Source organism: Mastomys coucha, unplaced genomic scaffold (genome assembly GCF_008632895.1).
Source record: "Mastomys coucha isolate ucsf_1 unplaced genomic scaffold, UCSF_Mcou_1 pScaffold22, whole genome shotgun sequence".
Lineage (NCBI taxonomy): Eukaryota > Metazoa > Chordata > Mammalia > Rodentia > Muridae > Mastomys > Mastomys coucha.
In genome coordinates, this window is record NW_022196905.1 from 247,789,504 (window position 1) to 247,802,830 (window position 13,327).

Here is a 13,327-nt window from a genome sequence, read left to right on the forward strand (position 1 = left end):
TAGCTAGATGGTTTTTTTTTTTTTATTATTTTGTGCCCAGTAACTCTAAGTTAGCATTTTTAACTTAATTGTTTTTCCACTGATCCTCTTAATTTATCCAGATAATTTATCACACAGTTCCATTTGTTTTTACACCTCTTTTGTCTGCTTGCACTAGTTCATGTCTCTAAATGTTTTCAAAATTGCTCATAAAGTATACCTGGGCTGCCTCATTCAGTCAGCAGCAAGACAATTGTTTTATTGTTTGTTTTACTTTTTCACTAGGATTTATTACTGACGGGAACTCCTTTCTTCTGGGCAATGTTTTGCTTCGCCAGATTCGGATCCCTAGTGGCATACTCTTCCCAGTATCTCTCCACGAACAAATGAAGTATCCCCAACACCAGGAGGACAGAGAGAGCTATGGGGCTGGCTGGGTCCCCCCTGATACAAACATCACAAAAGCAGACTGTATTTGGCATTACCAGAGTCAGGAGTCGCTGGGAGGCTATCCCATCCAAGGGGAGTTAGCCACTTACTCAGGAGGAGGCTATGCCATAAGGCTTGGAAGGAACCACAGTGCTGCAACCAGGTGAGTGTGTGCCCTGAGCAAGAGACCTGTCCCAGGACAGCCAGGAACTGGGCCCAGCTGAGAAGTTCTACAGCTGTGATGCTTCTATACTGGCTCTGGTACTTGTACATGCTTCTATTTTACACTCTAAGGAAATAACCCTCCTCCTTGTGAGGCTGTGGCTTCGACAGGAGCCAGGGCCTCGGGAGGCATGACTGAACATCTTCTGTCCCTCAGGGTCACTGGGGTTCCAGGCCTGTGCTTGACTGGGGGCCAGGCTATCTGTGCACAGCTCACTGCCCCACACCTCCCCTCCTTTTCTTCTGCTCCTCCTTGGTTTGTATGGATGTTATGCTTGCATTTATGTCTGTTTACATGTGTGAAGTACCCTCAGAGGCCACATAAAGGGTGTCAGATCCCCTGAGACAGGAGTTACAGTTTCGAGCTGCCCACATAGGTGCTAGGAATCAAATCCAGGTCCTCTGGAAGAGCAGCTAGTATTCTTAACCACTGAGTCGTCTATCCAGCTCCTGGAACTACATCTTTTTTTTGTGTTTGGTATTGGTTTTTTTTTGTTGTTGTTTTGTTTTGTTTTGTTTTGAGACAGGGTTTCTCTGTATAGCCTTGGATGTCCTGGAACTCACTCTGTAGACCAGGCTGTCCTCGAACTCAGATATCCGCCTGCCTCTGCCTCCAAAGTGCTGGGATTAAAGGCGTGTGCCACCACCGCCTGGCCCTGGGAACTTCATCTTTAAATTCAGAAATTTCTTGGTCAACTTCAAGTTACAGATATGTTTTGTTTTGCCAAAAACAAAAGACTTTTTTAATCTGGAAAGAAATTTTTAGTTTCAATTCTAGGGGTAGTTGAGCTTAGATGAATCTTAGACCCACTATAATCTTCAGATATAAATGGAAACATTATTCCTTGTAAACCATGATATGAACATCAACCCAAAGTTCAAATGCCCAAACTAAATTGTTAGGAGTTTGCAGAGTGGTTTAACACATGAAGCCTGGTCGTCTTTGTTACCGTGAATGAAAAGGTCTAAGCTGTCTTCCAAGCAGGCAAGACGGCTCAGCAGCTAAAGGTCCTTGCCACCATGCCAGAGGACCAGGATCATCATGAGGACCCACATGATGCATAACTGACTCCTTTAAGTTGTCCTCTGACCTCCACATACTTACTGTGACACACACATACCCCCAATAAATACAATAAAAATTTAAAACAAAACTGGTTTCAAAGTTATAGCAGCAAGGAACTACTCAAAAAAAAAATGTCAATCAAATAATGATGTTTATACCTCTTTCACCTCGAAGTACTGGATAGGATACTCTAATAGTGTGGAGTATTGGATGTTTCAAATAGTAGTGGACAAGGTTTATAAAATGAATCCTGCCTTACAGATTAAATGACAAATATGATTTCCTCAGTCTCTGCCCTTGGTGTGAATGCCACTGTGAACATCTCGTTTCTTAGTTAACTATCCATGTTATCACCATGTGATTATAGGAACACTAGATCAAGGGATGAGGCTCCACCTATGGTCTGTAACAGTGCCAGAGTGCCGTTCTCCATCCAATACTCTATAGTATTGGATGGCTCTGTTTCCCTCTGTCTCCAGGGTTCTGCAGCATCTGGAGCAGAGGCACTGGCTGGACCACTACACAAAAGCCCTCTTTGTGGAATTCACGGTCTTCAATGCTAACGTGAATCTGCTCTGTGTGGTGACCCTCATCTTGGAATCCAGTGGTGTGGGTATGTAGGCCTTCTCTCCATGCTCTACCACTGGCTATCTTGGGACAAGGCAGCCTTTACTGATTATATACCATTCAATCAAGTAAATTTAATTGACTACTCTGGAACTGGAGTTACAGTTGTGATCTGCCTTGTGGGGCTGGGAATTGAACCAGCCCCAGAAGTATGATTTTTTTTTTTTTAAAGTCAAACAGCTCAACAGCCTTTTTACCTCCTACTCCCCAGATTCTACTTTTAGTTTCAACTGATATTAAATTTTTATTACATTAAAAAAAATTTTTTTGAGACAGGATCTCTATGCATAGTCCTGGCTCTCAAGAACTCACTATGTAGACAGGCTGGCCTTGAACTCACAGAGATCACGTGCCTCTGTCTCCTGAGTGCTGAGATTAAACTCGTGGATCACTACAACTTTCAAATGTTTTGAATTGCTTATTCATTCATGGATTTTTGGTTTTAAGTGTTACTTTTTTGTTTGTTTGTTTGTTTGTTTTTTGAGACAGGGTTTCTCTGTGTAAGTCCTGGCTGTCCTGGAACTCACTCTGTAGAGCAGGCTAGGATTAAAGGCTTGCGCCACCACCGCTAAGTGTTACTTTTTATATGAAGGGGATTTAGCTTTTGTACTCACATGACCCTTGTTTAACTATCAAAGACACAGGTTGGGGTGGGGGAGAGTAACTTAAAACTTGAGATTTAACTGTACAAAGTAAGAAAATTTTGTTCCTAAATGTTCTTTCTGCTTCCAGGGGTACACCTCTGTTCCAGTGTTTCAGGACTAGAATTCACAAGACCTTTCATAAAATTATGAAAAGTTTATAACACCATAAATCTAGTGCACATTCTCACTATCCTTTTAGGTTGCATCTGAAACCTTATAGCCCATCATCATATAAAGCATCCGGCATTCACTAGCTATTGGTCCTTTTATTTTGATGTTGGCAACCGTTCTAAGTTGAAAAGAAGAATACCTGCTGCAGGGGTGAAGCCAATGCTTGTCCCTCCCGCTGAGGACTCTGCCAACTTTAGTGAGATGGACATTTTACCAGTAGCTCACCTATGATTAATGTTCTGGATAGTTCTGCAGGAAATACTAAGTAGAATAGGGAAACCAAAATGTTTGAAGTTGAAGACACAGGAGCCAGCTGAGTTGTTTTGTTTTATGAAAAGGACAAAAGCTTAGATTCTTGACTGCAGGTGTTCTTCTCAGGGACTTTCTTCACCTCCCTGCGACTGGACAGTTTAACTTCCCTTCAGTCATCAGAGAGGGGCTTTGCGTGGATTATCTCACAAGTCGCCTACTACCTTCTCGTCTGTTACTATGCCTTCATCCAGGTGAAGTGAACATGTCAGATGTGCACCCAGTCAGCAGACAAATCCTCTCTGGAGGACTCCATCATGACACGGCACTACACATACAGTTGGTATTTCGGTCCTTGGCTGACTGATGTCTACTGAGTAGAATAGCTCACTCAATTCTGGCATGTTCAAAGGATTGAGTTGGTTCTTAATACACAGTATTTCATGCAGTTTCTTTATTTTGTTTTTAAGATTTATCTATGTGTATGAAAGTTTTGCCTGCCTATGTATGTGCACCATATGCCCATGGAATTCAGGTGTTAACTCCCCTGGAACTAGTTACAAATGGTTGCCAATTACCATGTGGGTGTAGGGAATTGAACTCAAGTCCCCTGCAAGAACAAACAATGCCCTTAATTACTGAGTCATCTCTCTGGCCCTTTTATGTGGTTTCTTAACCCTTACATATAGTAATATCGAGAAAACATGCTGGGCAAAAAGCACTGAAAAAAAAAAGAATTATTATAAATAGTATTTTATTATCAGGCTTGATAAACAATGAGTATTTTAAAGCTTATAAATTCAGTGTACACGATAGTTTTATAATCTCCAAGGATGATTATATCTGGTAAAATTTTATTAGCAACCGACTTTCCTTTTAGCAGTGTGAGAGACTGCAGAGCAGTCCCATGGCTACAGCCCAGTGGGGCAGACTATTTTCTTAGGGTCATCCAGACAACAATGGTAACTATGCTGTCTTTTCTCAGGGGTGTCGGCTGAAGCGGCAGAGGTTGGCGTTCTTCACTAGGAAAAGAAACATTCTGGACACAAGCATAATCCTCATTAGCTTCAGCATCTTGGGGCTTAGCATGCAGAGCCTCTCTCTACTTCATAATAAGATGCAGCAGTACCACCGTGACCGGGACAGGTGAGGGTCCTGAGCTGCAGGCACACCCACCTCATGCCGAAGGCTTCCTGATCCCCATCCTTCCTTCACTTCCACTTCCCCGCCAGATCTGCTGCATTTGTAAAATGCAAATTAAACTAGAACTTGGACTTGTGACCATGGCGGAAAGATCAACTTACTAAGGCATTTGCACTAGCCCCGCCTTAAGGCTCTGTGGTGCTCACGTATCTATGGAAGATAATGCATTTAAGTTTCAGAGCAAGGACTTGGAATTGGAACTACTCTGTATGCATAAAGACTGAGACGAGTCAAAGTATCATCCTTTAAAAGGATACAAACCTAGCACAAGACACACTTACCAATATGAAGTTTTCATGTGTGTGATTTTTTTTCTATTACCCATATCAGACTGCTGAATACTTTTAGATCAAGTATTTCTAAAGCTAAGGGCTTGAGACCTAAAACCTTTCAAAGCACGGTCCTAAGTAGCTCTCTGTTGAACTGGGATAAGCGGGGTCTGTGTAGCCCAAAAGGCTATGGTAGCTGAGCTCCAGGCTGCTATGTGGCACTGCCACGTTCCGTGATTCTCAAATTTCCTAGTGCTGTGACCCTTTAATATAGTTCAAGCTGTGGTGACCCTCAACCATAAAGTTATTTTCATTGCTACTTCACCACTGTATTAATATTGTTATGAATCATAATATAGTTTGGAGATGGAGGGTTGGCAAAGGTGTCACTACCCACAGGTTGAGAACCACAGGCCTAGGCCTTTACCAACTGTGCTCAACAACTTGCTTATTGCCACAGGAGTCTCTCCAAGTAAACTGGTTGCTGTGACATGAAATGTACTTCAGACAACAAAATGGAACTGCGGAACAAATCTCTCACCTCTTTTAACTCTCAGTATGACTATGACCTATCTCACTCTACCATCAGATATCACCAGGTGTTAGAAAACAATCCATGACAAAGACATATCCCGTTAGGCTAACTCTCATTTTGAGAGGTTTCAGCTCTAACAACTGTGGAGGATGGTCCCCATCTGTAGGATGTGAGGGAAAGACATCAGCTAGGAGCCACTTTGAAAAGCGGTCAAGATGGCTCCTAGCCAGGGGGCCTGTGTTTTCATTGCGTTGCTGGCCACGTTACAGCTAGGAGGCAGTTTCACCGCAGTGGGTGTCTGACATAGCAGCTCAGCTGCTAACCTGCAGAGGAAGTCCCTAGCAAGGCTGCTGACAAGCAAGGGCAGCTCCTTGTGCTGAGTAACTGACATTCGGCTTTCCTTGGCTACAGGTTCATCAGTTTCTACGAGGCACTGAGAGTGAACTCTGCGGTCACTCACCTCATGGGCTTCCTGCTTCTGTTCGCAACTGTACGGGTGTGGGACCTACTTCGACATCATGCCCAGTTACAGGTCATCAACAAGACACTGACCAAGGCCTGGGATGAGGTGCTGGGCTTTATACTGATCATCATGATCCTGCTGAGCAGCTATGCCATGACTGTAAGCCCCAAAGCCCAGCATCTTCCCCAAGGGCTGAGTCCTGTCTGTTCCCTCAGGAAAGCTCACTGTTCAGAAACCATCAGATTAGCACTGGGCTTTTTGAGAAAAGGTCAGATAGGAAAGCTGGGTTTAGTCACATTCCGTATTTCATGTCTTAAACCCAGATGTGTTATCACGTCTCTAAGATACAGGCAGGAGGAGATCAGATGTAGCACAGTGATCAGATTTTATAGTCATGGTAACTTGAATAGCCACCAGGAATTCCCATTGCTTCTGTTGGCCATAACAAGAACCCAGGGCAGAAGTGAGATTGGTTACCACTGACTGGCCTTTCTCCTGTTCAGTTCAACCTGCTGTTTGGATGGAGCATCTCTGACTACCAGAGTTTCTTCCGATCTATAGTGACTGTTGTTGGCCTCCTGATGGGAATTTCTAAGCACAAGGAGGTAAGATAAGTTTGCAGGTAGGAAGAAGCAGCCTAGTTAGTTACCTTTTGGACTGATGTTTGGCTTAGCAGCTTTACTGTGGGGCTCCTACTGCATCAGAGGAGAGAACCTACATCCCTTATCCTTGTCTCAAAGTGATGACTATGCATGACCTGGCACTGCTCAACTATTGCTTCCTAAGCACCTGTGCTCACCTCCTCTTCCTCCTCCTCTTCCTCACCCTGCTGTCAAGGGACACCTGGCCAGAACATGGCAAGCTGCCAATGCTCCATGGCCCTCTGAAACCATATAAGGGTTACAAGCAAAGGCATGCCAGAAAGAACTGCATTAGTTCTGTTTACAGTAACCTCTAAGGAGTTTACTCCTCTCTCACCCACACAAACCCATCTGTCCATGTTACATAAAGGGCAAAGATCTTCACACACACAAGAAAGGTTTAAATTAGGTATACTGGTTAGAACACTAATATAGTTTTTAAAAAGCCATACAGTACTGTAAGTATAATTTTATGCAAAATTAAAAAAAAAAGAAGGGAAAACTTCAACTATGCATTTTATAAATATTTGGAATCTAACATTGATGGAACTGATAACACTTGTACAATTAATCACTTTGCTGGCCCATTATCTTAGGGTTTCTACTTACTGTCATCAAACACCATGAACAAAGAGCAAATAGGAAGAAAGGGTTTATTTGGCTTACATATGGAGGCAGGAGCTGATGATGCAGAGGCCATGGAGAAATGCTGCTTACCAGCTTGTTCCTCATGGCTTTGCTCAGTCTGCCTTCTTGTGGAACCCAGGACCACCTGCCCAGGGTGGTACCACCCACAAACCAGGCCCTCCCAAGTCAACCACTAATTATGAAAACACTGCAGTATAGTTTGCCTACAGCCTAATATTAGGGAGGCATTTCTTAATTGAGGTTTCCTGCTCTCAGATAACTACAATGTCCGTCAAAATTTGCCATAAACCTAGCTAACACACCCATGACTCAAAGGTTTCTGATTATATAGGCTAGTCGGTGGTTTTCTTCCCAAGAAAGAATGCAACAGCTATGTGCTACACTGTTACGGCTGGAGCTTTCCCAAGGGAGGAGTCACTGCTTAACAGGCTAGGAGCAACAACCAACGGGCCAAAATCCAAAGGGTGTGTGTGTGTGACCATCTGTTAAAAAGAACACCTCACAAGGCTACGTATAGAAACTGTCCTAGTAAAGGCCTGAATTTTCGAAGTTCTATATAGTCAAGCAAAAAGAACTTGACTACCAGTACTTAGACCTTACAAGAAAGTGTGGGGGAAAAGACATGAAGTCAGTTTCCCCATTTCCAAAGCACTGCCCAAAACCTACCATAGCTACGACAGCCAAAAGTCAGGTTTTCTTAATTTGTACGAGAAGACCCTCATGTCCAGAGAAGTTTCCCAAATGGCAGACAGGTTTTCTGATCCCTTCTGGTAAGTATTTATTCTTTCCACATGCTTGTTACCCCAGGCCTTCATGTTTAGACAGATGTTTTCAGTTTCCAAAACTTAGTGGGGATTTGAATCACAATCCTATTACTTGCCTGTTTTTCTTGCAAAGGCTGAAAAATCAAATTCTAATATCCTTCATGTTATATCCACTTACAAGTATTTTCTTTAGGATCTTTCTCTCCCTAGTTTTATCAGATTCAAACGTGTGCTTAGAAATAAATCCCAGATCTTAGCAGTTTGTAATGCTAACTCCGAGACCTTTCTGTCTTCCCAGGTTATTGCTCTGTACCCAATCCTAGGCTCCTTTCTGGTTCTCAGTAGCATCCTCTTGATGGGACTTGTGATCATTAATCTTTTTGTTTCTGCCATTCTCATTGTCTTTGGAAAAGAAAGGAAGGCCTGTGAGGTAAGTAGCTGAATTGGAAAGTGTAACCACATTTCCTAACACTGCAAACCTTTAATATAGTTCCTCATGGTGTAGTTACCCCCAATCATAAAGTTATTTTCATTGCTTCTTTGTAACTGTTACTTTGCTACTCTTATGAATCATAATGTAAATATGTTTTCTGATGGTCTTAGGTGACCCCAGTGAATGGGTTGTTTGACAGCGCCCCCAGTAGGGGTCACAACCCACAGGTTGAGAAATGCTGCTTTAAGAAAACAGGCATGGTGGCATGCACCTGTAATCCTAGCATTTGGAAGTGGAGATAGAACTTAAAAGTTCAAGACCAATCTGAGTTACCCCATGTAAGACCCCATGACATTGCAAACTGACATAATGCACAGACCAGCACATTCTCTTTAGTAGTCTCAACTACTTTTCTACCAAAAAAAAAAAAAAAAGGTGCCAAGACATTATATTCTGTAACTATAAGTAAACAGCTGGTCTTCAACTATTCAGTAGATATTCCCAACATCTGACAGGAAGCCATTAAGACTTAGTATCTTTACTATCTACTACGTGTTTGTGGGTTGTTTGGAAGGGTATCCTTTGTACTGTCACCTACAATTTCAATTCACTTACTCTTCCTTTTGTCTTCAACTACTCAGAAAGAAGCTACACTGACAGACATGTTATTACAAAAGCTCTCAAGTCTGTTAGGAATCCGCCAGCACCAGAATCCTTCATCTGAGAAACATGCTGACAACACTGGGTATTGATCTTAAGTGTTTTGTTTTGTTTTTTTAAAGATTTGTTTATTATATGTAAGTACACGGTATCTGTCTTCAGACACACCAGAAGAGGGCATCAGATCTCATTGCAGATGGTTGTGAGCCACCACGTGGTTGCTGGGATTTGAACTCAGGACCTCTGGGAGAATAGTCAGTGCTCTTAACTGCTGAGCCATCTCTCCAACCCTAGTGTATTAAGATGAACTCTCTTGCTTTCGTTACTGCCTAACATAGCTTACATTTCACTATATTATCACATTTTGTGTTAATGAAGAGTTAAAGTGCACTCTTCTCCATATTCTTGCTGATCAGGTGTGTCCTAAGAACATACAACCAACCACAGGTAACAGAATGTTCATCATTCATGCCCCAAGTGTGAGCGCACCTGCAGCTTACTAAAAGAATAGTAGCCAAGCAAATTCATATATGCCATCTAAGCTCAAATCAAGGGATAGAAACGAGCCCCCAAAAGCCCCTGACACCTGCAGTGGTGAGAGGAAAGTGAAGGCTGGACCTGCCTTGTACACTAACATGGGTCACCGGGGTTACTATTTTCCACTAAAATCCAAATTCACTCATTTGACCAACACTAGAGAAAGAAGGACATGGAATCTTTATTAGCAGCTAGAGCTATGAGATACAAATAAATCAAAAACATTTGACATTGAAGTTGCTGGAAATAGGTATGTACAGAAATATATTACAGGTAAGCAAAAATCTCATCTTCCAATCCCAAAGCTAACCTCTAGGGGAAGGACAGCCTTGGCTAGGGGCAAAGCAGCACATAAGTTACCATAATAAAGAGTCTCATCCACCCAGGAAAGCAGTGAACTACAGCTACATGGCACTAAAACTTAAGATACAGTCTGTAAAGATTCCCTTAATCATAAAAGTTTTCAAATGAAAACATGTACCCCTCTCTCCTGTAGGCTTCCAGATCTCTACCCAAGAGACTTGAGTACTTCTATTAAGGCAACTGGAAGCCCAGGCTAGCTTAGATAACAACCTGCACTTCCTACTGACATGCTATGGGGAAAAGCCAATTTCCACAGTGCTGCTCTTTCCTAAAAAGGAAACAGCACTCAAAGTAAAAGAAAAGGCCACAGAGGGCTCCCTGAGAATCCAGTAAAATGAAGAGAACTTTCCCAGACTTTGCAACTGGATCCAGGTGGAACAGTGCCCTGCAGCAAGAAGTAGTGTACATGTCAATGAGAGGGCCCAGCCTCCAGGAACCGTGAAAGTGGCTTCCTGAGCCATCTTCTAACTCATCTGAGAAAACACATGGTAGCCTTGATTCTCTCTACAATCACCCCCATGCAGAGGGAAGTATTTACAAGTCAAGATTGAAACTCGTCATAGGGGTACTCTCTTTCATGGTCCAGCCATCTTTGGCAACTCTACTACCCACAATACTTCTCACTCCCTGGGAATGGAATGGCTGGGAAAGAACCAAGGATCCATGTGATGGGAAGACAGACAGGCAAACACAGCCAATAGGAGCCAACTGCTTCAGCCAAAGTCTCTAGCTGTTAGTCTCTCAGGATCACTGGAGAAGTGGGAAGCAACACAATTGGTAGAGCAGCAGGAGAGCCCCAAGGAAGAGTGCTCAGTGATGGTTAACAGAGGAAACGGAATTTCATGGAGATTCATTGTTACAAGGAGAACTGTTCGGTATCAACTTCCAGAATGTGGATGTTGCCTGGTTTAAGAGACCTATGTTTTCTTTTTCAGTTCCTCAAATCTCCGGGAAAGATCATCAAAGTCTATGTCTTCTGATGCTGAGGTACTGGCTCCAGCAGACGCAGTTGGGAGTGTGTCTGGCACTGACGGCAACTCTGGCAGTACAAAGGTGTTGTAATTATCCACTGGTCTGGAAGGAGGCTTTGCAGGAGCTTCTGGCTTCGGTCCTAATTAAATCAGGTCAAAAAGCACAATCTTACAAGTGGTAGAGAAATGACTCAGCCATCCTTTGACAAAACCAGTACCAAAACCTACAATCCCTTTTGGCAGAGGACTTAATTAGCTAAAATGCAGGGGTGGCTGGGGATGTAGCTCAGTTAAGAGTATTTGCCTAGCATACACAAAACCTAGTTTGATCCCCAGCACTGCATATGACTACAGATGGTGGTAAATGCTGGCACTAGGGAGGTAGAAGCTAGTGGATAAGGAGGTCCAAGGTCATGTTAAGACTGATATTATCTGATATAACAGAATAGTCTATTCTGTATACGGTTCTTCCACTTGGCCTTTCTCTTTCAATGCTGGAGATCAAATCCAGGGACTTGCACAGAGTTTACGGCCTCAGCCTCCCAATGCACCCACATACCCAACTGCTCTAATTTCAGATATGATTTCTGGGGTTCTAGTAGCATTTTATTTTTTTATTTTATTTTATGTGCATTGGTGTTTTTCCTGCATGTATGTCTATTTAAGGGTGTTGAGTCTCCCAGAGCTGTTATAGACAGTTGTGAGCTGTCACCTGGGTGCTGGGAATTGAACCTCAGTCCTCTGGAAAAACAGCCAGTGCTCTTAACCACTAAGCCATCTCTCCAGTTCAGCAATTCATTTTTTAACTTACTGAATAACTACAAAAACATGCCTGCTTTATGAAAATTCACTCTTATTGTTTGTGCTTATTCTGTCCTCTGTGCTGGCTAGTTTTGAGAAAAGGGAATCTCAATTGAGAAAATGCCCCCACCAGATTAACACAGGCAGCCCAGATCAGTGCTAGGTGGCGCACGCCTTTAATCCTAGTGCTTGGGAGCCAGAGGCAGGCGGATTTCTGAGTTTGAGGCCAGCCTGGTCTACAGAGTGAGTTCCAGGACAGCCAGGGATTCACAGAGAAATCCTGTCTTGGGAAAAAGAAAAAAAAAAAAAAAAAAAAGAAACCAGGCTGAAAAATAGAGCTGGTTCAGTTGGTATGGGCAGAGGTGAGCCAGTCCCAAGAGCATGAGAGCTGGCTCCACCCCTTGCCAACTGGACTGGGTTAGTCAGGCCAGTGCTAGAGCACTCACCCTGGTGGTGCAGGTGCAGGAGACTGGGCAGCTGACCAACTCACTACCACCCAGGGCTTTGAGTTTGGCCCACCCCAACATCTACCACATCTATGACCTGCTGAAGCACATAAATAAAGGGGCCAGTTCTACAGATCCAAACTTACAGGGTCTCCATGACACAGGGCAACAACAGGATATCTAAGAAGAGTCCCAGTGAGGACCCAGTATTGATAGAATAGCAGAAGCCAGAGGCCTTGTACCACACCAACGATTCATTGCAAAGTGGGACTCACTGTGACACTACAGCTTCTACAACAAGATTGGGGGTGGGGGAGTGTTTACAAGGGTGAAGGGTGGGTATAGGGACAGAGATAAGTGGATTCAGATTCATGATGTGAAATTCACAAAGAATCAATAAAACGTCTTTAAAAAGCTATGAGTTTAAGCAGGTAATCATTCATCCCTAGCTTCTGCTTTAGTTTCTGCCTCCAGATTCCTGCCCTGACTTTGACAAAGGTCTGTGACAAAGAAATGTAAGCAAAATAAAACCTCTGTTTTATCACACAGTAGAAACCTAACACACCCTTTAATTCTTCACTTCAAAAATCAACTAGGGGGTGTGGAGGGGGATGCTCAAGTGGCGGCTCAGTGGTTAAAATGCTCTTCCAGAGGACATGGGGTTTAATCCCCAGGACACAGTGGTCACTCACAATAGTCTAACTCCAGTTCTAGAGGATCCAATGCTCTCTTCTGGTCTCCAAGGGCACTGCATGCGCATGGTGTATAGACATACAGAAAAGGGGATCTGGGGGAAGGCTGAAGAGATGGCTCAGCTGTTAAGGACACAAGCTACTCTCCCAGAAGACCCAAGTTCAGCCCCTACCCATGTCAAAACTACTTGTCTGCGGCTGGAGAGATGGCTCAGCAGTTAAGAGCACTGACTGCTGTTCTGGAGGTCCTGAGTTCAAATCCCAGCAACCACATGGTGGCTCACAACCATCTATAATGTGATTGGATGTCCTCTTCTGGTATGTCCGAAGACAGATACAGTATACTTACATATAATAAATATAAAAATCTTAAAAAACAAACAAACACTTGTCAAGCTAGGCATGGGGCACATGGCTTTAATCCCAGCACTTGGGAGGCAAAGGCAGGTGGATCTCTGAGTTTGAGGCCAGCCTGGTCTACAGAGTGAGTTCCAGGACAGCCAGGGCTATACAG

General features: G+C 43.3%; 1 protein-coding gene across 2 annotated transcripts in view; it reads left to right on the top strand.

The window, feature by feature from the left end:
• Positions 1-11,015, top strand: part of Pkd1l3 (polycystin 1 like 3, transient receptor potential channel interacting) — a 62,299-nt gene extending 51,284 nt beyond the window's left edge. For both annotated transcript variants that reach the window (XM_031341377.1, XM_031341376.1), the window contains 9 exons: positions 265-571; positions 2,176-2,309; positions 3,517-3,641; positions 4,373-4,533; positions 5,806-6,016; positions 6,361-6,462; positions 8,209-8,340; positions 8,985-9,088; positions 10,839-11,015. In XM_031341377.1, the coding sequence (XP_031197237.1) occupies positions 265-571; positions 2,176-2,309; positions 3,517-3,641; positions 4,373-4,533; positions 5,806-6,016; positions 6,361-6,462; positions 8,209-8,340; positions 8,985-9,088; positions 10,839-10,965 (1,403 nt within the window). In that variant the 3' untranslated portion in view covers positions 10,966-11,015. The remainder of the gene's footprint in view (positions 1-264; positions 572-2,175; positions 2,310-3,516; positions 3,642-4,372; positions 4,534-5,805; positions 6,017-6,360; positions 6,463-8,208; positions 8,341-8,984; positions 9,089-10,838) is intronic.
• Positions 11,016-13,327: the final 2,312 nt, after the last annotated feature.